Source organism: Lethenteron reissneri, chromosome 42 (assembly GCF_015708825.2).
Source record: "Lethenteron reissneri isolate LAM-NWPU_2019-01 chromosome 42, ASM1570882v1, whole genome shotgun sequence".
In the NCBI taxonomy this organism is placed as follows: Eukaryota; Metazoa; Chordata; class Hyperoartia; order Petromyzontiformes; family Petromyzontidae; genus Lethenteron; species Lethenteron reissneri.
Window position 1 is genome coordinate 12,766,662 of NC_083820.1, and position 26,852 is coordinate 12,793,513.

General features: G+C 53.8%; 1 protein-coding gene across 2 annotated transcripts; it reads right to left on the minus strand.

Annotated features, from left to right (window-relative positions):
* Nucleotides 1–726: 726 nt before the first annotated feature.
* On the minus strand, nt 727–26,543 carry LOC133352934 (rho GTPase-activating protein 18-like). Of its 2 annotated transcripts, none has more exons than XM_061568937.1 (15): nt 25,928–26,543; nt 21,110–21,282; nt 20,430–20,728; nt 18,047–18,110; nt 17,495–17,649; nt 16,287–16,482; nt 15,031–15,122; nt 14,398–14,475; nt 13,417–13,576; nt 10,736–10,818; nt 7,524–7,724; nt 6,709–6,843; nt 5,421–5,545; nt 4,916–4,977; nt 727–4,038 (listed from the first exon to the last, which is right to left on the minus strand). In XM_061568937.1, the coding sequence occupies exons 1-15, from the start codon at nt 26,008–26,010 to the stop codon at nt 3,944–3,946; spliced, it is 2,001 nt and encodes a 666-aa protein (XP_061424921.1). In that variant the 5' UTR covers nt 26,011–26,543; the 3' UTR covers nt 727–3,943. The 2 variants fall into 2 exon arrangements, with proteins under 2 accessions (XP_061424921.1, XP_061424922.1); XM_061568938.1 differs by having other exon boundaries at nt 21,110–24,094.
* Nucleotides 26,544–26,852: the final 309 nt, after the last annotated feature.

Sequence of the window (26,852 nt, forward strand, 5' to 3'; positions counted from 1 at the left end):
GTGTCAGTGTCTGCAATTATATGCATCTTTGTATCCAGGTGTAGCAGATAACTGTCAACACCCCACGGCCATAGGTAATGGTTCCCAATCCATACACAGCTCCTTCCTTCATCCACAGCTCTCTCCTTTGCATCCATAGCGCAGTCCTCGCTTCACTGCTGCCAACGGCCCCCTCTCCCATTACCTCCACCTCACTTCATCCTCCTCTCATCTCCAGCCACCAATGCCCTCTCTTCGCACCGACGGGTCACTCCTCGGCAATTCGGTGCAGGGATTGAATCGGCGTGTCGGGGTAGGGAGGACTCGTACATGTCTCTCCCTCCCTCCACATCTGTCTGCATCTGTGTTCATGTCTCTCCGTCTGTGCACATCCCAAATGCCCTTACCGACGGTCATACCTTCAGTGTTGATATTGCTCTGTGTGGGGTTTGGCCCCAGGTATAGAGACTGGGCGTAGACGCATCTCCCAATGGCACTGCAGTGTATTCAGCCGGTTTTACATGGCGAGCCGATAGGAGGGCCGTGAACGGCTCACAGAACGTTTCAAGTAAATAAACCACTTCCAGGTGAACTTTTACCCAAAACATTGAGAAATAAATCTCTTCCACCGCTTTGTCAATGTGCGGTTCCTTCCACTTCACACCCCTCGTGTGAACGCCAGGGCCCAGCTCCTGCGGCCCTTGCCGCATGTCTCGCGCCGCTTGCGTAAACTCATCGCACGCCGCGTACAGCGAAGGAACCGTTTTATTGACAGCAATGACATGACACGAGAAAAACAACGCGAGCAACTAAAGCCACCGTAGTGTGAAAAAAAAGCAACTTGAAAAATTGACAAATTTGCGAGTTTGTTGCCATCAGTAATAAGTTACACCGAAACTTATGTCCAGGAACAAGAATCTGAGAGGTGGGCTGGAGGTGTCTTGTAGAGTGACTGCCCCCATCACAGGAATGTGGAACTTCCTCCACTGGCCGAGGACTGACAACAGATTAGCACGGCGCCCCCCTCGCGACACTGGCTTTGAGGAGTGGGTGATTATGGGACTCGAAGGGTTGAGCGCTGATAAGAGGCATTTAGATGTTGAAGAAATAATATATTACCTGTGCTACCGGTGTCATGGAGATGAATAAATGTCCATTCGGAGCTCTCGCAGAGCAACGTAACGTCGCCCTGTCGGAAGGTGATGCCACAGCAATTTGTGAGGTCCCTTCCATTATCTCTCATCCCTAAGCTCTTTGGTGTCTCATCGCTCACAAGCTGATGGAACCCTCACAGCTGGAGTATTCCACATCAATTTAGAACCACGATTATTATTTTAACACCATCATCCACGACTCCCGAGAACCCAGTTTAATTATGGGCGGCTGAACCCCGATTCGAACGCAGGGTGTCAGCGGTGTCGCCCCAATGCTCCGACACAGCCATTATAAACGCCGAGCCATCTCGCACCCTCCACGAGCGAGGGATGCGAGCATCCGAGCTGCATCGGTTGGCTTGCCAGCAGAGAAGACCCTTTGCGGCCGCTCTCTTCCCAAGAGCGCTTTGATCTCCATGAATGCAGTGCCCAGTAGAGGGGCTTCTCAACAGCTCCCTCAAGCGGAGGCCCTTCCTCTTCTCAACTGGGTTAACAAAATGAACGTGACGTCCGCCAACAGTGCTGTGAACAAGCAATTGCAGGGCTGCACCCTGCCTAACGCAGCACCTTCCACATTCACCCTGGCAGCAGCAACCGGATGTCCTAAACACAACCCGCAGCTCGCCACGTAAACAACACGCAACTCGTCGGGACTGCGCCGCTCACCGCTTCACCACTCTTAACTTTATTCCATGGCTTTCGCAGACATTGGAGCCACCTAAGAAAGCAAAGCTCCAGCAGCATCAATTTTAGGCAAATAGATGCAATTGGAGCATTTTTCACCCAATATTTTCCAGGTTGATAAATCAGGCAGGTGGCATGGGACCGGCAGGCACAGCCACAACCACACCTGGGTGAGGTGCCAGGTGCGGAACTTACCCCATATAATTTGGGCCACAGGGTCTGAACTAGCGGGTTAAAATAATATAGTATTTTGACTCCAGGCATAATGTACTTGTATTGGCCACATAGAAAAATGTACCACTCATGATTTACTTTCTTGCTTAGTATTGACAAGTTCAACATCTGCTTTGGGCCCAAAAAAGACATCTATCCATACCGAGGAGTGACTGGACAAGCAGTCCTGCATTGGATTGGCTACCCGTGGGTACCCGTGGGTGCTCATGGGTACCCACGGGTAGCCAGATACCGCCAGGCGGACCGGAACCGAGTCGGTTTGACGGCATGCCGTCGGGGTGCGGGTCAGGCACAGCGTGGCCCCGTGACCCCGCAGCGTGACCCCGTGACCCCGCAGAGTGACCCCGTGACCCCCCAGCGTGACGACCGTGACCCGCCCCGAGCGACTTGGTCCTGGACGGGACCCAGGACTCCGCTCCATACCAACACAAGATTCGTAACATCGTCCCTGCGTCCGCTCGGACCGTTTGGGGTGCATGGTGGCGTGGGGTTTTTTTTCTCGCGATCGGATAATTGGCTAAACAATCGGCGTGTGCGATTACGATGGACATTGTCAAATAATCGTGGGCTCTGAACACGTCGCGTGGATGCCGCGTTGTACGGACACACGCACTGCGATTTGTAAAACATACAAACGTGCAGCAAAACTGCCTGACAGAAACGGCGATAGACAGTTTTTACAAAATGCATTGCAAAATGTCCCCATTTTTGCTATTTAACAATGTCCCGCTTATAGCTATTTAACAAGTACATGCAGCTCAGAAGAAAAGCATCTCGATTCCTCTGTCCGTGTGTAATGGAATGGCTATCGTACAGACGGAGCACGCATCCCTGTGTGTCGACGGGAAAATTACAAATCCCACTGACAATGACTTTATACAAACAGTAATGGCCATTTCAATATATGGAGATGAATTCATTCCCTTTGTTTCCCCTGAACGAGGCTGGAAAAGCAATAAAGGCGAAGGCATCTCCGTGCAACTGTACAGGGATTTCCTGCAAGCGATGCAGCAAGAAAGTATTTTAATGAAACGTCGAGGCAGCTGTTAAACTTGAGAAACGAAAACAGCTGCCAAATCACGGACGTCACAACGCCGCCGCGACGCAGACCGCCGGCGCCGCGGGAGGAGCGAAGCGCTCGATTGCCGCCAGCCTCGCCGCCCACACGCGTCAGCGCGGTCTGCTCCGACGCACGCGCACGTCGGCCACGTTTGACAATGGCCACAAAAAGTAAAAAAAACGACGAAATTCTAAACTCCACGGCGATAAAGCGACGAGGCAATTCAAAACTAGGGATTCGCCGCTAACGGGGATCGTCGGGAAGGTGCGGCTCCGTCCCCGCGGCGTGCGGAGACTGCCACCTGCTGCTGGATTCTCGCGTGGCGCCTCCAGCCGCAGACACAGCCACCGCCCCCCCCACCCCAAAACCACAATGCAGGTCAGGCAGCAGCAGCAGCGAAACAAGCAGTGCCGTGCTCCCTGACGGTACTTGCTGGTGAAGAGAAGCCGTCTCCCAGAGGATCCCCGGGAGCCCGTCGGTGTTGATGCTCGGCACCGGTTGCCCGGTCGAGGCCGTACCACGGAGTTTCTCTCTCTCCCCCCTCTCCCGTTTCCCTGGCCGGAACCACCACGCCCCCCCTTCAATTCTAACGCAGTTTATTTTCTTCTTCATGTTTGTACAGAGTCTTGAGATGTGACGAGATCCAATTGAATTGTATGGAAAGTGTAAACTGTTGTCGTGGCGCCGCTACGGAGACGAGCGTTGCGGTCGGCTTCCTGGGTCAGGGTGCGTCTGTGGCGAGGGGAAAGGAGGCTCCTGGAGGTGGTGCTGTGCCCTCCGCCCCCTCCCGTGGCAAAGGGGTCCCCGATTCGTGAGGGTCCAGAGGTCGGCGTTACGCGCTCGCCTTGGGCTTGATGACCCAGTCGGCGTGCGGGTTGGCCTCGTACAGGGCCCTCATGTGGGTCTCCGAGTCCAAGCAGCGGTCTCCTGTAGGGCAGGGGGGACACGGGAGATAAGGGATGGGGTACGGGGAGACGCGGCGGGGAGAGGGGTAAGAGAGTTTGGCGCGTGTCTGCGTGCCTCACCGGGGACATACACCATGGTGGAGTCACCGTTTCCCATCATGCCTCTGAAAGGCGGTAATTTACATTTAAATTAAGATTGTTTATTTGAAATGAACACCGTGAAAAATGACATTCCGAGCGCAATAACTCGTGCTTAAAGGGACTGTCGTAAAACACGATGACTTTCAAACACGTCGCCCTCAAGCCCCTCCACATCAACATTTCACTCCCACCACAAAACAGATGGCTCTCATCTTGTAGCTACACAGCTCTGCTACACATCCCTCACCGTCGGCCATGAGTTTAAATCTTCCTTCATGAGAAGAGGACACTTAAAGCGACTCGCAGGAGCACCCCGGTGATGCCACGATGGGGTGACTTCCATCACTTTCAATACAGAAACTGCAATGATATTACTAGAGGGTCAGTGAAAGTCCTTTAAAGGTTCATGGGACCCTTGTTGGTGGTATCAAATTGACAAGTATAGGCTTTACCCTTTCAAGGTGTTATTCAAACACCAAATAGAAACCTTTTGCGAGGCATCAAATCTGCATTAACCGCACGCGCCTGTGGTAAAACATGCAAACAAAGACACCTTGAAAATGTAGGTATTGTCTTTGCAACCGATCGTCCTTCACCAGAGAAAGCCTTCTGCAATTGCTTGGTCGTGACACTGCTACTGGAAGGATGGTCCACTCGAGGGAGCAGGACAGTCCTCGCGACATGGTGTTTGGCCTACTCTTATCACGATATGAGAAAGCTGCCCATTTGTTGGATGGACCGTTTTGGAAGAGGCTCACCGATGTTGCCGCCCATCTCGTGCAGACAATATTCCTGGTGCTCCACGATTTTTCCCCCCTCGCTGTGGGCAAAACACAGTTGGCATCTCTTACATCACCGCACCACGGCACCTCGGCACCACGCCACCACAGCGGAGCCACAAGCGGTGAGGCAGCAGCCAAAGCAGGACTGGCACTCGGCAAGCGAAATTAATGTCCCACGGTCACTCAAGGTCAAAAGTTCATCACTACCTTCCTTCTGCTAGACCCCACAGGTTTTGCACATGCGACATGCAACCTCCAAAGTCCGCTCTCAGGAGGACAAATTGACGAGCCAAGTTGACAGGAACGGGTACCAATATTAGCATCATAATAAAATCGTAGTATAATTTGGGAGAAGACCAAACAGCAACCGAGGCGAGGAGACGCTAACGAACAATGGCACCTCCCTGCACCCCCGACTCCCATGGGCCTCTCCTCCCCTCCCCGCCCCCCATGGGCAGGCGAGGCGGAGGCGTCGCCGCACCTGTCGGCGAAGAAGCGCGCGACGAGGTCCCCGGCTCGCACGCCCTCGTCGAGCTGCACGGCCATGGGCAGCTTGGAGAGGAGTGGCGGCGCCGCCACGCGAATCGTGTACGACAGCGGCTCCACCTGCACGCACACAGACAAAGACCCCCCCCCCCAACCCCGTAGCCTTAGCGCACCGTCGAGGCGAGTGCTGTTAGCGAGCAGCAACTGTGAAGGCCGGCGCGGCAGACGAGGGGGTGGGTGGCCAGCACCACACCCGGCCGCCTTTGTCTCCCAATTGGCGATGTTTATGCCCGAGGGGAGCCCCAGAACCGGTCAGATATTCGTCACCAATGTTGGCCGCGAGCGGGAATCGAACTCGGGTCGCTGGGTTCCTAAGCACAGCGTGCTAACCGGTGTGTGTACCCACATGTACACACACACATCACTGCATGCACATAGCATATAGTGCATGCAGCATGCACGTGAAATTGTGTTTTTTCTCTGATTTACATTTGCTTAATCCTGGTCCCTTTAGTTCCTACCTGGTTCAACAAAATACACTTAGCTTGAACACCGTACTCACACAGCATACACGGTGTGTGTGTATAGCAGCCAGTGTGAACGGACACTCAAAGCATGCGCACAGTATAGCACACACATATAGCATTTATGCATGCACATAGCGCACACACACTCAGCATGCTCACTCTCAGTGTGCAAAGCACACCAAGCGCACACAGTATAATATGCATTGCATGTGCATAGCAGACATAGGAAAATGCGCAAAACACACACATGTACACGTAGCAACACAGTGTAGCACGCCCAGGCTGATGCACATACATCAGTGCAGAGCGAGCGTACACGACACCACAACAACGCACACCCATACACCATCAGAAGCCCACACGCGCTGTGCGATTAGCTGCGGCCCAGAGCCAGCAGGCAGCTGTGCGTGCTGAGGAAGTCCGTTTACTTATTTGGAAACGGGAGTCGCTGTTTTGTCTCAAACCATTGGGAGCAAGACGCATTGGTCAAGGCAATTTTCTAAAAACGCGTTTGGAGAGCAACTCTGCTTTCATGGTCACGTTTCAAAAGTCAGCACACAGTTCCCTCGTCATTTTAAAATACTTTGTACACACGCAACGTTCCACAGCCGGCCTGCTCCACACAAAACAACAACAGTTACCCTGCCATCAAACAGCGCGAATGGGAGGGGGGGCAGATACAACGGGCGGGGGGGGGGGAGGTGCCGGGTGGCGTGCCGCGGGAAGCGATGGGTTCGTTATTTTTAATGGCCTCACCTCGCGCCTCTCCGGCTTCTTGTCCTTGTCGATGCGGGCGATGCGCAGGAATCTCCTCACGCCGCGCTCCTTCTGAGGCTGCCGCTTGTTGGCATCGTTGAGCTCCCGCACTTGCCTCAGCAGGAACGGCGGAATCTGCGAGCGCACGACATAGCTGGTTCGCCGTGCGTGCGGGGACGAGCGAGGCTCGCGCTCATTAAGGGCGGCGCGGCACACGAGCGGGTGGCGACGACTAGGGCTGCCATCTGTCCTCGTTTTCTTCTTACTGACGAACAATATTAATAAGTAGAGTCCCCTTCATGTATCCATGTCGCCTGTAAAAAAATAAACCCCGGCAGCGCACCACCTCGGCAGCATTGTTTCAAGAAAGCAAACTCTGGACTGGTTTTGATATACAGCGTCTCATCAACAGTGTCAGGCTCACTTGTTGAGGAGATAGCTGCTGTCGTTGAAAATCTGCCTTCGAAGAACATTAAAGCTCCCGTGTTTTGCCGGTTGAGCGCCCGTAAAGAGAAGGATTCAATACTACGATGAATCCACACGCAGCTCTCTGCTTTTCTGACAACGTAAGATATTCTCCTTCCCACGACGCGCCGCAATTCGTAGCCCAAAGGTGGCGAATGTTTTAAAAATTGCGGTTCCTTTCCAAGTTCGACTCAACCTTAAATTGGTACGTAGTGCAATGGTTACAAACATCAGCAACGGGGAGGTAAAGGCAGCCGAAAATGCACGAGCGTACCACGCGCCGGTGCGTTAAGGTCCACGCACGCGGCGGCACCGATCCCCGCGGCGAGCGTGTCAACGAGGGTGCTTACGATCCAGAGCTTGCGCTGATCCTTGACGAGCATGCGCACGAGCCCCGCGTACGCCGCTGCGAACTGGCGGTTGAGCGGCTGCAGCAGCGCGCTGCCCGACGACATGAAGAGGTTGGGCGCCATGATGAGAGACACGTTCCACAGGTCCATGCGCGTCGCCGTGCTCGCCTCGGACACCTTCAGCAGCAGCTCCAGGATGGCCTGCAGGACAGGCGGTGGCAGCAGCCTCCCATTAGTTTGATTGCAATCAATTCTCCCGTTTAGGCAGTGATTGGAATTCCACATTCCAATATAAAAGTGTCTCGATAAAACAACCACTGTTGATCGTCCCAAAAAGTGGTATCCATTTTATCGACCCCAGATGGATCATGGGCCGAGTCAAACCCCCCCCCCCCCAATCCAGGATTTGAATCTCGACCTGCCAATTGCGAGCCGCTCACCTCTACCGCTGAGCCACCCTGCCAGATTGTAATCTTGCTTTGCCGATTATCGATTTTGAATACTCAACGAAAAATGTCTCGAATGTTCTCACGTGTGCTGCTGGATGGAAGGTAATGGGCGTCGTTTGGCATAATCAGCTGCGTTATTCTGGGCGTGGCTTGTAGGGGGTTTCCTACCTTCGGGAGGCAGGATATGGGGGCGCCAGCAGAGTCTTAAAGGGCCCGAGTATTCGACCACAAGAAAGTAGTTGATATTCTATGGTTCTTTCGGTAGATAGAAAAAAAAATCTAAAATAAAGTGATCTAAAAATATTACGACGTTTTGACCGCAACACAAGCGGTCGTCATCAGGAATAGGGAGGTTAGCCTCTGAAGGTTTAGAGATGGGCGGGGCAGCTAATGTTAATGTAGGAGAAAGCCCCGACACAGGCAGTAGGTCTACACCAATCAAAGCATTGCACCTCGCTCCACACACCCACACTGCTAACGGTGGATGTTGACAAGAAAACACAAATCAAGTCATGACCCAAAGTGGTTGATGACATCTTTCCAATGATTGCTGAGCTTACAACCATCCTCTCGGTTGAAATTGTGTCTGTGCCTGTAAATTTGGATGGCTTAATGAACAAATCTTTGTTGATAGCCAGTGGGCTTGCAAAGTACCATCGTCTTAGAGAAATGAAATTCGTGTGAGCCAGCCGCATTAAAATAATGATCAGCCACGGCAGAAGTATTGGTCCTACTGTGTTTCCAATCTGCCCACGGACACGGTCCGAGACATGTCGCTTAGTTTCCCCAATGTAACTACTGCCGCAGACACAGCTTAGTTTGGAGACGCCGGGATATTGCATGTCAGGGAAGACATCCTTCACAGATGGGATCAGATCACGAATTTTATGTACTGTGTTAAATTGGACCTGGATCTTGTGTTTGTTCATGATTTTGGAAATATTTTTGGTTACCCCTGCTATGTTATGGCAAGGTGATGGTTTTGATTGGATCCTCAGATGGCTCCCTCCTCACGGTTGGAGTGATGGCTTTGCGGATTGTGTAGTCAGAGTATCCATTCGCCTTGAGAGCTTGGTGTATGTGTTTGAGTTCACTGGTTAGGTCTTCATGGTCGGAGATACATTGAGCTCTATGGTGCAGCGTTTTGATGAGGGAATTCTTCTGGGATGGGTGGTGGTGGGAATCGGGATTTAGGTAGGCATCAGTATGGGTTACTTTCCTGTAGATAGAATGGCTCATTGAACCATCACGTCTCTTTTTGATTAGGACATCCAAGAAAGGTAGCATGCCATCCTTTTCTACCTCCATGGTGAATTTGATGGCTGGGTGTATGTGGTTGAGGAATTGGTTCAGAGTCGGTCGGCCATGTGGCCAGATGACAAACGTGTCATCCACGTGCCTCTTACACAAGGACGGGCGTAGAGTGGATGCCTGGATGGCGTCCATCTCAAATTTTTCCATGAAAATCTTGGCTACATCCGGAGATAAGGGAGAACCCATTGGGGTGCCTTCAGTTTGTTTGTCGAATGTTCCATTCCAGGTGACGTGTGTATTGGTGAGGCAGTGTCTCACCATGGCGAGTACATCAGCATTCAGTCCTTGTTGGAACAAATATTTAATTATTGCAATGGTTTCGGGCACAGGAACTTTGGTGAACAAAGAAACTAAATCGAAACTACGGAGCAAAAATAACCTGGGGACAGTGAGATATCTTTAATTGACGATACCAGGTGAGCTGAGTTAAGTACAGCTGAGGTGGTCTTATCAGTGAATGGCTGCAAGTTCTCAGACAGATATCGGGCCAATTTGTAGCTGGGTGAGCCAATGGTGGAGACGATGGGACGAAGGGGTGTGCCTTCTTCATGGATTGTTGGCAAGCCATATAATCTGGGTGGTCTAGCAGCAGAAGGTTTTAAGGAGAACCGTTTGGTCTGTTCAATTAATGAAGCTGAATCAGTGATGATACTGTTAGTTTTTGTAACGAGGCTGTTGGTGGGATCTCTTTTAATGTTTGTGTAGCTACCATCATTAAGTAGGTCCAGAATTTTGTTATTGTACGTGTTTGTCCATGATGACCGTGGCATTACCCTTGTCGGCTGAGAGGATGACAATATCATCCCTCTTTATTAATTTATATAACTCAAAACGCTCATCCTTACTGATGTTGCCGACTGGTATCTTAGTGCTTTTGAGGGTTTCAGCGATTTCAGATCTGTCGATTCCAATTGTCATGTCGATTTAAAAATCCACTTGCGTCCATTACCCAGATCACTCTTGCAAATTACTGTCTTGGTGTCTCGAGTTCTCACCGGTTAAAAAAAAAAAAAAACTTGACTTGACTAACTTTAAAATGTGCCCTTGAACCATTGTGTTTTAGCAGCAAACTTGACTGGTTTTGACTTCTATGACTGTCCTCAGCAGGTGTGACCAGTCAAACGCTGCTCGGTTGCCGGTGTCATAGGGAGGGGGGCATGCATTGCTCTCAGTGGCACGGCGAATTGGAGAGTGCTGCCCCCCGGCGACTGAACCCGAGATCACTTGAAGGGAACTCGGGGGAGCTCTGCGATATCCGTTCACGAGCGCCATTTCCCAACACGAAGCGTTGCCCCGCTCCGCGAGAGGTGCGACGGATCGTTGGTCGCACGGCACCGGCGGCGCGATCGGTAGCGAAGGCTTCACCCGACCGATCGGGCCCTCGGCCAGGACCGCAATGCAGACCGCGGGAGAGCGGCCGTCGGCCGTGACGGATGGCAAAACGCTCACCTTGAGCACGTCTCGGTTTGCTGCGGGCAGCAGGATGATGAGCAGGTTGAGAGCTCGGATTCTTTGCTTTCGAATTTCAATTTCTGTAAAATGAAGGGGATAAAAAAGTAAGAAGAAAAAAGACCCGCCGCGGTTATTGGACGAGGAGCCGAAGTGCGGCACTGACGATCGGCGCCGCGGTGCGAGGGCATGGCCCTTTCCTGGGCCCCGTTCAACCAAAACCCACACCCCACGTGGAGACTTCCCAAGAGGCCGGCTATAAAAGATGCACATTCCTCAAAAAGAGCTGTCGGTCGAGATGCCGATTTAACTTTTTTATGCAGCAGTTGATTTCCTATCTCGATTTCAATATTTTTATTAATGTCTCTGCTTTAGAGTAAGAGACAATAAACTGTAACACATTGCTGTAATAACAGTAATGTAAGATTACGTGCCAAATCATCTCGCTCGGCGAGTGATGGAGTCAGCCCGCTTGTAGCCTGACGAGACGCGGGGGAAAGAGAACCCCTCCAAAATTACGACTGCCCCACAGCAACGACACACAACGTCTGGAGCACGAACAATGAATGAGAATTTCTCCGTGTGTGTGTGTGTGCATGTGTGCTGATATGCTCAGCATTTCTGTGAGGTCTTGAAAAACATCATGGGGCAAATTGGGGATGACCCTGCTGAGGATGCGGTGCCTCAAATATTATAAGAAGTAGTCACCGCCTGTGAGTGGCTGGCTGAATTGCCATCTGCTGAGGAATTACTGAAGGCGATTCCAGAGTCTGAAACCAGGAAAAGCACCGGGTAGAGATGATCTCCCCAGCTTAATGTTGAGGGAGGGTGGCGTTTGTGCACAGACTGCCCTACATGACATCATAAAAACAGTCTGGACCACTGGACGGGTTCCGCAGGATTGGAAGGATGCTCTGGTGGTCCCCCTTTTTAATAAGGGGGACCGCACAGACTAACAACTACAGGCGCATCTCAACCCTCAGTGTGCCAGGAAAAATCCTGACAAGGATTGTTCAACATCGCCTTGCCAGGAACGCTGAGGAGAGGCTCGCGAAGCCCCAATGCGGTTTCAGGAAAGGGCAGTCCTGCATAAATGCCATATTTTATGTCTGTCTGCTACAGCAGAAGTGTAGGGAATTCTAACAAGACCTACATCTCTGCTTTATTGACCTGGTCAAGGCCTATGATACCATGAGTAGGCCTGAGCTCTGGGTTGTTCTTCGTGCTTTCGGAGTCCCTGACTCTCTATTCAAACATTAAGGACCTTCATGATGGTGAGCGGGTAAAACTACGGGGCCGGGAGTCGAAGCCAATCCCTGTTCACCTTAGGGTGCGACAAGGATGTCCTCTGGCTCCCACATTATTTAACATCTATTTCAACCACGTAGTTCGTGAAGCCCTCGATGGCTGTACCGGAGGAATATCCATCTGGTACAAATACAATGGGAAGCTGATCGATGCCCGGTGCGGTCAAGGGATGGCTCCCCATTGGTCAACCATGTTATGTATTCCGATGATCTGGTGACTGCTGCTCACTCAGAGGAGGAGTTAGAGGCGCTGCTGCTGAACCTGGAGCGTGCCACTAAGAGGTGGGGCCTTACCATCAGCCCCACCAAAATTAAGCACCTTGGGTATGTTGTACCATCAGACACTCCACCTCACAACTCCCAATTGGTGATGGGGCAGTTGCGGAGAGTGGGCAGTTTCCCCCATACTTGGGCAGTGTGCTCATGACCGGCTTCGGTTTAACAGTAGAGGTCTCACTTCGAATAAGTCGAGCGGCATTATCTTTTTATTGGCTGCGTAACGCTGTGTAGAAAGCTATCTGGTCTGTCGCTCCACACTAAACTTCAGGTCTTCTCGGCCACCGTCATGCCCTCCCTTCTCTACGCTTGCGAAATGTGGAACCCCCTAATGGAACATCTTCGCCGGTTAGAAATATTTAGGCTGGCCTGCCTACGATCCATCCTGGGTTTAACCAGGCTGGATTGTGTGAGGAGCTCACAAATCCCTGAAAGATCTGGACAAAGTTCCATCGGTGAGCTCCGGCAGGCAAGGCTGCGGTTGGCTGGGTCATGTAGCCCGCATGCCCAGCCACCGCATGCCTAAACAGATTTTGTTCGGCCGGATAGAGGGGGCTAAACGGGCACGGCATGGGCTAGAGAAGAGATGGAGTGATGTGGTACAAGAGGACGTGGAGCTGAGTGGACTTGCCAATGACTGGGACCAGCGGTGTCAAGATCGGCCTCTGTGCAGGAGGCTCGTGAAAGACGCTGCTGGGCAGTTGGAGGCAGTCGTCGTCCAACAACAACGGAGGGCGGAGGAGCGACGCTCACAACAACGAGCAGAGCGCCTGGCGGCTAAAACACAGCAAGGCGGCACAGTAGGGGGCACAGGTGGTGCATCGGCCAGTCATCTCAGTCAGTCGACCCATGGCACCTGGGTCTGCCCCATGACCTCCTGCTGGCGGGCGTTCGACACTTCACGTGGCCTCAACGTGCACATAGCCTGGCACAATCACTGTGGTGACATCACCGTTACTTAGTGGCGAATGGCGGTTGTTGCATGTTCGTGTGCGAGTTTGTTTGTGCGCCTGTGCACGATTGTACTCCCGTGTGTGCAATCGCGCGAGCGCACTTGTGTCTGTGCGCACAACTGCCCGTCGGTGCGTGCGCGCGTACTCTCCACGCTGGTGAAGGCGGTGAGGTACTCGGCGGTGAGCAGCGGCGCCGGCAGCTCGCGGATGAAGAGCTTGAGGAGGCTGGCTGCGTCGTGTGGCCTCACGTCGTCCCAGGTGACGGCGCCGTCATAGAATCCGGCCTCCAGCTCCTGCCGCAGACTCTGAGCATAGGGAGAGGAACAGGAGCGACCGGCGGCGAGCGAGAAGGTGAGGGAGGAGGTGAGGGGGGAGGTGAGGGGGGAGGCAAGGGAGGAAGGCGAGGCAGCGGACGCAGCTGAACGATCGCCGCGAGGGGCCGTTCACCCGGGCAGCATAGCAACCATCTTGATTTGAAGCTTTCGTAACTGCAGGAATCCATACTCTCTTGTTCTTTCGGTAAAGTCACGTAGATAGAAAAAATAGCAACTCCTCAGTTCGATTGGCTCAGACTTCACTCGACTTTCACTTGACCACGTGGCTCAGGGACTCCAATTAGTCGGTGCTGGGCCGACTTCCACGGCAATCGGCTCTGGCTACGGCCGATCTGCTTCTGGCAGTGCGATCCCCAGTTTCAGACCATCTTCTCTGATGTTATAGAGACATTTTGTTATCCCTGAACACCCTCTGATCGTTGTCCTCTGGACGAGGTCTAAGATGTCCCTTTTTAAACCCATAATTGTTGGAACTTGAACACTCAGATACAATACCGGATTAATGACTACGACGACCATGATGATGGCAATGATAGGAATGGATGATGAATATTACTATCATTATACTACATCGTGGACAGAGATGGCGATGACAATGAATACGATGATCATCATCGTGAAATGACAACAATGACCACTGCAGAATGACAATGCGAAGGACGATGCATCCTGACCGCGAAGCTGCATATGATGTCGCGGTGTTGGATGACGATGATGGTTGACGATGGATCGGGCTCCTCGATGGGGGCGATGCTACGTGCACCACGCCCGTCGCCTGCGGGCCACGCTACCTTAATACGCGACGATGATCCGGGGATCCTGAAGATGCCCTCCGTGTCCAGCCCCGTCTGCTCCAGGTGCGTCAACAGCTGCACGGGGACACACACGAGAGCCGGTGGGGGTGACCGCGGTGAGCCGCATGAGTGTGTGCGTACGTGCGTACGTGCGTGCTCGGTGTAATGAGTCGATGAGAGGCTCCGGAATAAAACCGCTCACAATTTTTCCTCCAAATCTTAATTCAGATCGTCATATCACTGTCGTATCATATGACAAGCCGTTGTTTAGAGAATGGGGGCCACAGAAGTGTACCTGGTAGAACTACTCCTCAAGATGCCTTCAAGTGTTCTCTCGTCCACACAGCAGAGGGCAGCAATTTCACCCGCTCGGCACATGAGAATAACGTACACTGCGCGTAAGATTTGAATCACCGAAATAGAATTGTCAGATTAAATGAATAACACATTTTATTGTGATGGGATTTTCCGGGTGCAGTCATTGGTAACTGGGCTGAGACCACCAACTACTATACTACACTTGAGAACTCTGTTTAATCACAGGCAGCAAAACCTGGATTTGAACCCAGCGGTGCCGGCTCAGCGATCCGACCTCTCCAAGACTCCCAGCCACTTCTGAGAGCCACTCACCTCTTGAAGAAAGAGCGGCACTTTGACACCCGGCGAAATTTTCTGGTCCTGCTCCAGCAGAGTGCTCAAAGGAACCCCAAAGAGCCGCGAATCTGCCACCGGTTGAGAAACGGGAGAGAGGCGATGGGCAGAGTGCGCACCAGGGCAACGGTGTGCCAGCTTTGACGTTCTACGCCACCAAACCCCAGCTCCTTCCGACCTCGTCCGCGGGGTCCAGGCCACGCGGCATCGCAGCGACGGCTCTTTAATAACAACTCGGGCGAGCCTGTAACGTCGCAGCCGAGACATTTCAGGTCGAGAAAGGCAAAATTCCATCATCTCGCCGTGTGTGAAATTGCTTCGTTGAGGGCAGGCGCCAGGATGGTTTGAGAGGTTGGCAGACCGGCGCGGGGGTTGCGGAAGCGGCCCCGACAATGCAGACGCCGTTACCGCAAACGATCGGCACGGGCGCCAAGGGGGACGTTTTGGTTTTATTGCAATCACCAAATACCAGCCCGCAGACGCCGCATGGCAGCGAATGACGCAGAGCGAGGTCAGAAGGCCTCCTCCAGGAAAAGGGACGTTGGGATAAGTTTCACGGTTGCCGAGCGGAGAGATGAACAACAGGAACAAGAGAAATGTCGTGTCCCTGAGGCCTTGCATTTGAAGCCTGGCACGGATAACAGCAGTCAGTCTTGTAGATCGTGTCTCTGGCAAGCATGGGGCTATCAACGGGTGAATGTCAAGAGAAAAACGACCGTGGTTTGAAAGGTAAATTTAAGGCCTAAAATTGAGACCACTGCCGGTGGAACAGCCTCCACTCGAGGGTATCTGGTCTCCTTGGTTGGAAGAGATGGGCATCCTCCACAGTTAACCCCACCACGTGCGACCCGGTGGACTCCCATGGTGCTGTGCCCATGCTCACTGCGAGGTTGGCACAGGTGGCAGGAGCGGAGATTCAAGAAACTTGTGCCGCTGTTTAAAGCCGCAGTGCCGGAAAGTTGCAATTAACCGTCGCCCCTCTACGGCACGTCCGGTATGCCGATTACCACAACACCTCTGCTCGAGCAGCTCACCTCATTTCTCGGGTGAACGTCAACAGTGGTTACTGCTCTGGACATTCCTCAATGTGCGGCGACCAGTATTCTACCGATATATTTCGTGCCGTCACCGGTAACAACTCTCGTGTTCACTGTCACCGCCATATTCGGAGCGTTAAGAGAGTGACAGGGAAGTGAGCGGAGAGGCGTCCGGGCACGGGGGCGTGGGGTGAGCACCTTTGGCGCGCACTTTGACGGGCCTGTTGCGCGTGAAGTCGATGTGCAGCGCATCGAAGAAGGCGGCGAGCTCGATAAGCGCCACGCGGTGCACCTTGCGCATGTCCTCGGGAGACAGGTCTCCGATGCGCGTCACGCCCAGCTGGTGCTGCAGCAGCGTCGCCGCCGTCACCGCCGGCGCCGTCGCCGCCGCCGCCTGCAAGGGGAGATGGCGAGCGGCGTCACGAGGCCCCGGCGAGTGGTCGTGCGCGCCACTGCATCCATCGTAGTAGCTGCTCTCGTCTTGTGGCGACACCTTGGCTGCAGGTCCCACGCTGCCCAGCAGCGTGGCCGCGTCACTTCAGGGATTTTAGTGCGGCTACGTCGCGATGCGAGGCAGTGCGACATCCATGACAACGGTGCTACAACGTGCGGTACATCACGAGAAACCTCAAACCCAGTGGCGACACTTGGGGTCTTCGCACGTGAGGCGCTCACAAGTGACGCCATCACATCTATCCCTGTATTTCAGGAACGAAAAAGGAGGATTTCTCCATAAATCTGGCTGTCACCTGATGCTAGTTGTAATTACTGGTGAAACGTCGTACTCGGATTGTAAATGTTGTGGATTTAAATTTTGACTTCAAGCTTTCGTGACTGCAGGAATTCATATTCTTTGGGTTTTTTGGTAAAGCCACGTAGATAGATAGATACTTGGCTTTACCGAAAGACCCAAAGAATGTTGCGGATTTACTCTCCAACACACCGGTGTGCTGTACTAGTAACGAATTGGCACGTTCTGTTAACGTGACAAACCTTACTAATTGTCTGTGTCGGGTGGTGGCGGGTTTAACGACACATTTATATTCATGCGATCTAACCCAAAAAATGTGTATTATAGACTTGGGGTCTGTTCGGCAATGTTTCAGCGGGAATCAAATTGGCGATCCTTAATTTTAAAATCGTGGGCAGAATGAAAAATGCCACCACCAGACGTCGCCAGCGCTATCTAACTTCTGCTAAATCCGGCAGCTGCTGTACAGTCGACACATGACTTTTAGGATTTAATCTAACATTCTCCCCTTGGTCACGGAACTCAAGGAAACCGCTCCAAAGTCATCAAGCACATGCGCATCGCCACATTTGTGTTGCTCACACCTACAACATGGAACGTTGGACTTCCAAACCCCACACACGGCGGGCACAGGGAAGACTCGTGGTGGACTCACGTTCGGTGTGGTGGCAGCGGCGGCGTCGCCCCGGTGTTTGTGCCGCCCCTGCGATGCCTCCTCCGAGTAGGGCACGTCACAGATGATGTCTGTCTCCGACACCACCGAGTTGCGTGACCGTTCCCTCTGCAGCGCCGCCGCTGCTGCCGCCGAGTCTGGTACGAGACAACCACAATCATCAAACGGCTCCTACACTTTTCTTTTTACCGGCTTGATTTAACATTGCGTACGCATTCACCGATGCTGTATTAAGTTGGACCACGTCGGCCGTTACCTGCAATTTACGAAATTTCTTCAGAAGCGCCACCGACGCCAGCAGTTATAACCGTTATTATAGAGTTCTACTCTCTTACTCCGTAGTTTCTCGAGCTGTCCGTCCTCCTCCTCATGGGTTGGTTAACTTTACACCCAATGCCGACGTGACGGGTTAGCTCCGATCCAAATTATCTCCGTGTGCCCGGGGAAGCTGGCGGGCGGAGCAGAGCGTCGCGGCCGCTTGCCGGCTCGTGCGAACGACGGAGCGAGCACAACGCAGGACGCGCGATCACTCACCGTCGTCCGACAGCTCGTCCTGCGAGCTGGGCTGCATGCAGCTCATTCCCATCCCGTCCGTGTCCTGCCCGACAACAGAGAAAAGACAGCGTCGCCTACGATTCGCGAGAACCCAACTCCACATCGCACCGAGACCCAGGAGCCGCCGAGGGTGACACATTTAAAATCAACACACGCTGAGTATTTGGCTGCTATAAATTTCCACATGATAAACTACTTCATTGAGCTATCCTTTGTAGGCAGGCTGCTTCTGAAGGAGCTATATAGCTCAGTGGGCCTTACCTGGTAAAATAAAAAGTTTAGTTTCTGTTTTATTTTGGGGCAACACTCGTGTCTGTTGGCTCAAGTCTGGGACTGGAGTTCGTTACTGTCGCCACTCGGGGGCGGTGTCATCACGGCGAGTGAGCAAGGAAGGGGAGCAAAGGGAGACGGGGATCTGGGCATCGAAGGGTGTGCAACAGGTCGCTCCCCCAACTACCAACGGCTTCCACGCCCCTGCGTCCCTTGCACTTCTTAAGCTTTCATTTCTACCACTCAAGGGCCCCGAGCCTGCAGTGGAAATTCTGCATTCCTACAGCGAGCGCAAGTGCTTCCACGTGACAATCACAAATTATGTTTTCACAAAGTGGTACTAATTTGATCGACTCCGGGAAAAGATGACGATGCATTGAGTCAACCTTTGAAAACCTTCAGATTGTGGCCCAAGCACACAAGGCTTTTTGATCTTAGTTCTTCGATTTCATATTGGACTTTGTGTAAGCGCACGAGTACCATTGCTGCTGCTGCTGCCTATCGGTGAACAGGAAACGGCCCCTGCCATTGCCAGCGGTCGATTCGAGTTGGAGGCCTATCCAATTTAAAATCCCACTTCAAATTCTTAAAAGCCACTTAATTTATTTTTAATGACGGTGTGTGTGCATTTCAAATATTCCTATCCCGAAACCTTTGGGCAAATATCCCAAAGCAGAATCCTACTTTGTGTGGCTCCTGGTAAAGTTTTTTTTATTTTATGATTTACTTTCATCTGGAAGGGGCCGCGAGATGTTTATTATGCATTTTACATTATTTATTCCTCCCAGTCTTTTTTTTTTTTACGACGGCACCTCGTCTCTCCGGGCTGCGAGCCACGATAATTTACTGCGCCATTAGAGGAAGCGGCGTGCGTGGCTTGAGGAGATAAGCGGTGCCGAGCGAGCGGTGAGAGCGAGCGGGGAGAGCGAGCGGTGAGAGCGAGCGAATGGCAGGCGGCTCGTGTGGCGCGTTCGTCTGGAAGCTCCAAACCAACAAATCACCTCAGGCGATGGGAACCGTTCGTTTGGTGGAGACCAGGCCCAGAAAAAGCCTTGTGGGGTTGTCACATGGACAGGTTGAGAAGCCACGAACCAGAAGTTCCGACGGTTACGAGACCACCAGCACCGATTTGTGCAAAGTCCTAGACCAGGGAAGTACGACGGGCACGTTGGCCGAGTGAACGCGACTATGTCAAGCCCCAAACTTGGATAATGCCCACGTCAACAAGGAACTATAATGTTTAAAGCTCCACGCAAATGGATTCAAGAAGCCATTTCTGTACTGCCATTTCCTGATCGCCGTACAGCCCAAGCCTACAGCCCCTGGAATTCCCAGCCCATCTAATTGCGTTATTAACTTGGCTCAACCTGCAGGTAAGAGGCCATCAACAGGATGAGCTCACGAGTGGCTTGGCAAATCCCCACCACGTGGCGAGCGTTCTCGGCGAGCGTTCCGTCACGCGAGTAGCAAGGCAGCGTCGTGTGCACGAGCCGCACAGAGCACGGCCACTGCGCTGCACCCCGTGACACCATCTCGGTAATCGGCGATCAAGCTCAATCTCGTTACTTTGCCGTTTTCCCAAGTGACAAATCGACAGAATTTGTGAGAGGAGGATGCGATGTCGATTTAGGAGTCGTTCCAGGTGAGTGAAGATTCTTTACGAGTTCCCGAGGGGTAGTGCCAGGTAAACTGTTGAGTGACATCACGCCGGGCCCCAGCTCCTCTCGGATTGGGGGGCCAGCAGAGCTGTGGTGTGGGAGAAGCCACCATCACAGTGATTCACCGCTGAGGAGGAGAGAAAACTTGGAGGACAAAGGGACATTTGTTGATGCAGTGCCCACGCCAGCACTCCCCTAGCACCGGCCCGAATGACGCGATGCCAAGTAGGCATCACGGGTCCTGTGTCCGTTCACCACGTTTAACGCCCGTTCTCGCCGAGCGAAGTATATGGACGGTCTTTCCGACCGCATCGAAATACTTGTTGGGAGTTCGTTTGGCGACACCACACTGTCCGGACATCTGAAGAGCTGGCGAGGGATCGGGCACCACCAGCAAGGTTGCGGTTTGTCCGCGGCGACGCCGCGCTGCTCACCACATTGCTGCCGAAGATGTCGCGCACGTCGCGCACCGTCTGCTTGTTCTTGCGCCGCATCGTCTGCGTGTACGTGTTGATGCGGCGGATGGCGGCGGCTGCCTGGGTGCGCGTGAGCGTCGCGAGCAGCGCCTCGGCGTCCAGCGCCCGCTCCTCTTCCGCGGCGGCGGCAGCGCCGCCATCGTCGGCGCAGCCCCCAGGGCCCTCGGCCACGGCCCCCCCCGCCTGCTGCTGCTGCTGCTGCACGACGAGCGTAGAAAGGCCCGTCTCGTGCAACCAGTCCGCCTGCTGCTCCTCCTCTGTGAGAGACGCGCACACGCGAGGGGCAGGGAGAGAGGGGGGAGGCACACACATTCACGTGAGAAGGTGTGTGGGAGTGGTGGTGCAGCGGTTGGCACGCCGCACGGCTTTGTTACACAAACTCCAGCTGGGAGCACTGGTGGCGCATCTGCCAGTCATCTCAAACTACCTGCGAGCGGTTTACACTTCAAATGGCCTCAAGCTGCACCTAGCCGGCTGTAGTTGTGTTTACAGGTGCATGTTATGTGTTCGCTAACAGAACTTCCCCTTAAAGTGCATGAAGCCTCTATGGTATCTTTGTGTTTGTGACAACACGAAATTGCGCCTCGGCATCTCCGACACGGCCACAGTGGTACCCACGCTGCAGCGGGCCGCCTCACCGTCCGCGGGTTTGATGAGGGCCTCGTCGTTGCCCCGGCTCTCCTTGATGTCGTGGACCTCGGTCCAAAAGTCTCGCTCCGAGAGCTCATCCAGCGAGTCCTGGGAGCTCGAACGGTCGAAGGAGGGACGCACGGGCGACGCGGAGCGCCGGGAGGCCGGAGTCATCGCGTCCCTGGTCACCACCCAGGAGAGGGGTGGCGGACCGGACAAGGTGAGTTGACATTGTTTGTAAACAGTCTCCGATTTCTTCTGTAACGTGGATGTTTTCACTCCGATTTATATTTGCTTAATTGTTGTGCTTAATTTAATGTTTTTTTATATATTTTTGGTAATTTTGGAGACCCAGGCCACTCTTGCAGGGGTACAATCCACGTGAACGAGAGGACTGATGAAAGGAGCAACGCAAAAGGGATTGCCAACCACGCGGTTGGCATCCGGCATGTGGAACAATTCCCCACTTTCCATTCTTATGCTCACAAGCGCGGTGCAAGCTCGCTACCACCTGTCCTCTGGTGTCACTGCAACATGGAACTCCATTGCTGCTTTATTCGCTGCCTGTGAGTGACCGCCTCCCTAAAATTAAACACGTCCACTAATTCTGTGCAGCTTCTCGAGATGCGTTCCAGTTTAGCCACCGTGTGTCTGGCGGCAATGCAAGGACACAATGCGGTCTGCCTTAACACACTGATTGGGCAAGTGCTGTTAACGAGCACCGATGTTAGCGAGCAGTATAAAGACAAAGATCCCCCGTATAGCCTTAACACACTGATGGGGAAAGTGCTGTTAGCGAGCACCTATGAAGGTCGGCACGGCGCTTTCGGGGGTGGGTGGTGGCCAGTACCACCACACGCACAAAGGCGATGTACACGTGTTGACACGTACAACAACAACCGCCATTCGCCACTAAGTGGTGGTGACGTCAGCACGGCGCTTGTGCCAGGTTATGTGCACGTTGAGGCCACATGCATGCACACAGGCGCCGTGCACACTGGCACACATAAACAATGTGTGCAGTACTGTAACTGTTCTAACTTGAACTGAAACCGTTATCAACTGAACATGATTAGATCAACATTTCACACAACTGGCCTCCCTGCCTACTGCTCTCAATGCAATTCTTACCTGAACCGTTAGCTAACTCTATAGGCAATAACATCTGGAACTTCACCAGCATTGGTTCAAGCGACCCTGACTGCGGATCAGACACTGAATATCGAAACCCACCCAGAGTATTGAATTAATGCTGCTGAAATGCACTTCCAAAAAGCCTTGTAGGCGATGGGAGGTGAAAAAAACCGCATCTCTTTTTGCACTGAGGAACACGTGCGAGAAAGAACACGAAGTGTCTGCATATTTGTTCTGGGCTATTGATCACGTCGGAGTGTTTGTCAAGGACAAATAAAGTGTAATGGAGGCGCAAGGACATATTAAGGCTTCCCTGATATTATCCTGACCACACGCAAATGATTACTGGAAATTATTGAGCATTTAGGAGTTATAAAATGCTCACTTATGATGCTCCTTTTAAGTAGGGTGCTGTGGGGGTGAGGGCATGATGAGGATGTTGAAAGTGGATGAGCTCTTGGTTATTTCCGGCCAGCACTTCCCCCCTTACTGTCAGTTTTTAATTATTTTACACGGAACATGCCACGTGAATCGCGTTCATGACCAGACGCGATTCGTCAAGTTATGTCGATGAAGCTAAATAAGCAGACAAGTCGCCTCCTTCCCACGTTTGTCTCTCAACATACATTTGTTTTAAATACCCGCCACCTCCCACCAGCCACCACACAGCCCTGTGGAAGTGGATCTTCTCAGCAGCAGTGGCTTTGGTGAAATTCAACTCGTCGTCACCGGTGTCACAACGTTCAGTGTCTCGGAATAGATCACCGATTAAAACTGCGGCTTTCAAAAGTGTTGATTTTTATCCCCAGGGCATCCCTCGTGCGCGTCTCAAGCCAAGATGGCAAATCATACAACACGAGGAACACGAGGGCCACGGTCCAGGTGTGGTTGTAATGTTTTTGTCCAATTTATGGGCAAAACAGTGCCGATGTCTCCAACAAGAACTCACTGGCCGCCGCTCGTCACCGTCTCTCCCCTGCGCCACTGCCAGGGACGGCTCGAGGCCACTCGCAACCGACGCCTTCACACGACAGCGGAAGAGTTACATCTGACACGGAGTCGTCGAAGCGCGGCCCCCCAAACCCCAGGGCCCGGGGTAGTCACCCCAATTAAAAGGTGGCGCCGCGCCAGCGAGATATTGACGACCTCGCCCGGTGTGCAGGAGGTCGTGGGCTTGACCCCCACGCCTGCTGCTGCTGCTGTAGCTGTATATTTCTGCGTGTTCTCCTCGTGGCCTTCCGGGGTTTCCCTCCACATTTAGAAACACCCGTTTAGAGTATTTGGCTGCTACTCATTTCTACGTTATAAGCCACTTTGTGGAGCTATTATTTGTGACCAGGTATCTTCTGAAAAGCGCTATATAGCTCAGTGGGCCTTACCTTGTAAAAAATTTAGTTAAATTCGCCGTACCCTATGGATGGCTCTGATCAACACAGTTATGACACGAAAACAATGACTCCCAGGGGGTGCGGGAATACACGTGGCTGGTTGTTTCAGCCGTCCCGGTGTGAGACCCGGACCCCAGCCACGTCTCCATTTGAATTACACCGCAAGCGTGTATCGTGTACAACACCTGAAGCCGTAGCTACAGGCTCAAACATTCGCACCCAGCACCATCTGAGTTGGTGCTCACGCTGCGCCGTGACGGGAATATAGTTAGCAGTGAGCGGTGTTATGAGAGGTCGATTTGATTCTCTTCAGCAGTAATGGCCAACGAGCTCCTTGGCTCTTGTCACGGGCGTCTTGCGAATGTATCGATGTTGTACAGTTGAGATCTTCGTGACCGGCAATGGCGAGCACCCCACGGGCTGGTGGCTTCAGCACCAACAACCGCTTGGCAGGCGAGCACATCGGGTTGGCTGGCGAGACGGGTTGGTGAACACGGGGAGCGACAAATGAACGCACAAGCAGAGGAACGATTAACACGTCACCACCTTTGTCAACCTAGTGCTAGGTGAACGCCTCTCCACGCCGTGTGTTGGTGGGGGTCATACTTCACCACGCTGGTCAGTGCGGGTTCGCGATGGCTGGGGAAGCCAGGCCCCAGTCACCGGTTTAAACATCACCAGCCACTGAGATTTAGCCGTGGCCGAGAATCGAATACGGGAGCGCAGTTGCATGGAAAGCCACCGCCCACCACACACGAATATCGCAAATGGACACACCGGTAGAGGACGGGGGCGGGGGAGGCAGGAGGGTACGTGGAGACACAGGAGGGTACGTGGAGACACAGAAGGGGACAGGGAGACACAGGCGGGTACGTGGAGACACAGGGGGGTACGTGGAGACACAGAAGGGGACAGGGAGACACAGAAGGGTACGTGGAGACACAGGCGGGTACGTGGAGACACAGGCGGGTACGTGGAGACACAGGCGGGTACGTGGAGACACAGGCGGGTACGTGGAGACACAGGAGGGTACAGGGAGACACAGAAGGGTACGTGGAGACACAGGGGGGTACGTGGAGACACAGGGGGGTACGTGGAGACACAGGAGGGTACGTGGAGACACAGAAGGGTACGTGGAGACACAGAAGGGTACGTGGAGACACAGGAGGGTACAGGGAGACACAGGAGGGTACGTGGAGACACAGGGGGTACGTGGAGACACAGGAGGGTACGTGGAGACACAGCGGGGTACGTGGAGACACAGGGGGTACGTGGAGACACAGGAGGGTACGTGGAGACACAGGAGGGTACGTGGAGACACAGGCGGGTACGTGGAGACACAGGCGGGTACGTGGAGACACAGGCGGGTACGTGGAGACACAGGAGGGTACAGGGAGACAGGAGGGTACAGGGAGACACAGAAGGGTACGTGGAGACACAGGAGGGTACGTGGAGACAAAGGAGGGTACGTGGAGACACAGGAGGGTACAGGGAGACACAGGAGGGTACGTGGAGACACAGGAGGGTACGTGGAGACACAGGAGGGTACGTGGAGACACAGGAGGGTACGTGGAGACACAGCGGGGTACGTGGAGACACAGGAGGGTACGTGGAGACACAGGAGGGTACGTGGAGACACAGGAGGGTACGTGGAGACACAGGAGGGTACGTGGAGACACAGGAGGGTACGTGGAGACACAGGAGGGTACGTGGAGACACAGGAGGGTACGTGGAGACACAGGCGGGTACGTGGAGACACAGGCGGGTACGTGGAGACACAGGAGGGTACAGGGAGACACAGAAGGGTACGTGGAGACACAGGGGGGTACGTGGAGACACAGGAGGGTACGTGGAGACACAGGAGGGTACGTGGAGACACAGGAGGGTACAGGGAGACACAGGAGGGTACGTGGAGACACAGGAGGGTACGTGGAGACACAGGGGGTACGTGGAGACACAGGAGGGTACGTGGAGACACAGCGGGGTACGTGGAGACACAGGAGGGTACGTGGAGACACAGGGGGTACGTGGAGACACAGGAGGGTACGTGGAGACACAGGAGGGTACGTGGAGACACAGGAGGGTACGTGGAGACACAGGAGGGTACGTGGAGACACAGGAGGGTACGTGGAGACACAGAGGGTACGTGGAGACACAGGGGGGTACGTGGAGACACAGAGGGTACGTGGAGACACAGGAGGGTACGTGGAGACACAGGGGGGTACGTGGAGACACAGAGGGTACGTGGAGACACAGGAGGGTACGTGGAGACACAGGAGGGTACGTGGAGACACAGCGGGGTACCTGGTTTCGGCGGCCGAGTCGGGCGCGTCGCGCACGTGGTAGGATTTGAGCACCACGAGACTCGGGGCTGCGGGGGTCTCCATCCCACGGGTCCCGCGTCTCTCTCCGTCTCTCTGTGCGCTCTCGCGTTGTTGTTGTTGATGTTGTTGATGCTTGTGAGTTGGTCTGTGTGTGTACTTCAGTGCTCGTCACTTCGTGCGTACCGTCGTATTTGTACTCTTGACTCGTGTGTGAGTGTGTGAGTGAGTGTGTGTGTGAGTAAGTGTGTGCGAGTGTGTGTCCCAGGTCGCGTACAGTTGGCGATCGTGACTCTGCGGGTATCTCCACTCTCGTGGTGTCTCTGCCTCGGTGTCTCTTTCTATCTGTCTCTGTCTCTCTCTCTCTCTGTCTGTCTCTCTGTCTGTCTGTCTCGGTGTCTCTCTCTCTCTGTCTGTCTCTCTGTCTGTCTCGATGTCTCTGTCTGCCACTCGCTGTCTGTGCTCCGCGTGTCTCCTCTCGCCCCCTCGACGCTCGACTTTATAGCGGTGACGTGACGATGACGCAGCCCGTCCGAGCTGCCGGTCACGCGGAGACGGCCACGCCGCCTCCCCCACCTCCACCTGGCCCCTCCCCCACCCCCACCTGGCCCCTCCCCCACCTCCACCTGGCCCCTCCCCCACCCCCACCTGACTCCTCCCCCACCTCCACCTGGCTCCTCCCCCACCTCCACCTGGCTCCTCCCCCACCTCCACCTGCCGCCTCCCCCACCTCCACCTGCCGACTCGCACGGGGCCCTGGGGGGGGGGGGGGGGTGAATGAGTCTCGGCTGTGGTCTGGGTCAGGCGTCGTGCGTGGTTATTTGTGTCGCGATGAGAGGGAGAGAGAGGTGCCAGGGTCGGTAACACGGCCAATGCGACACAATAACAACGAGGTTATTATTTTCACG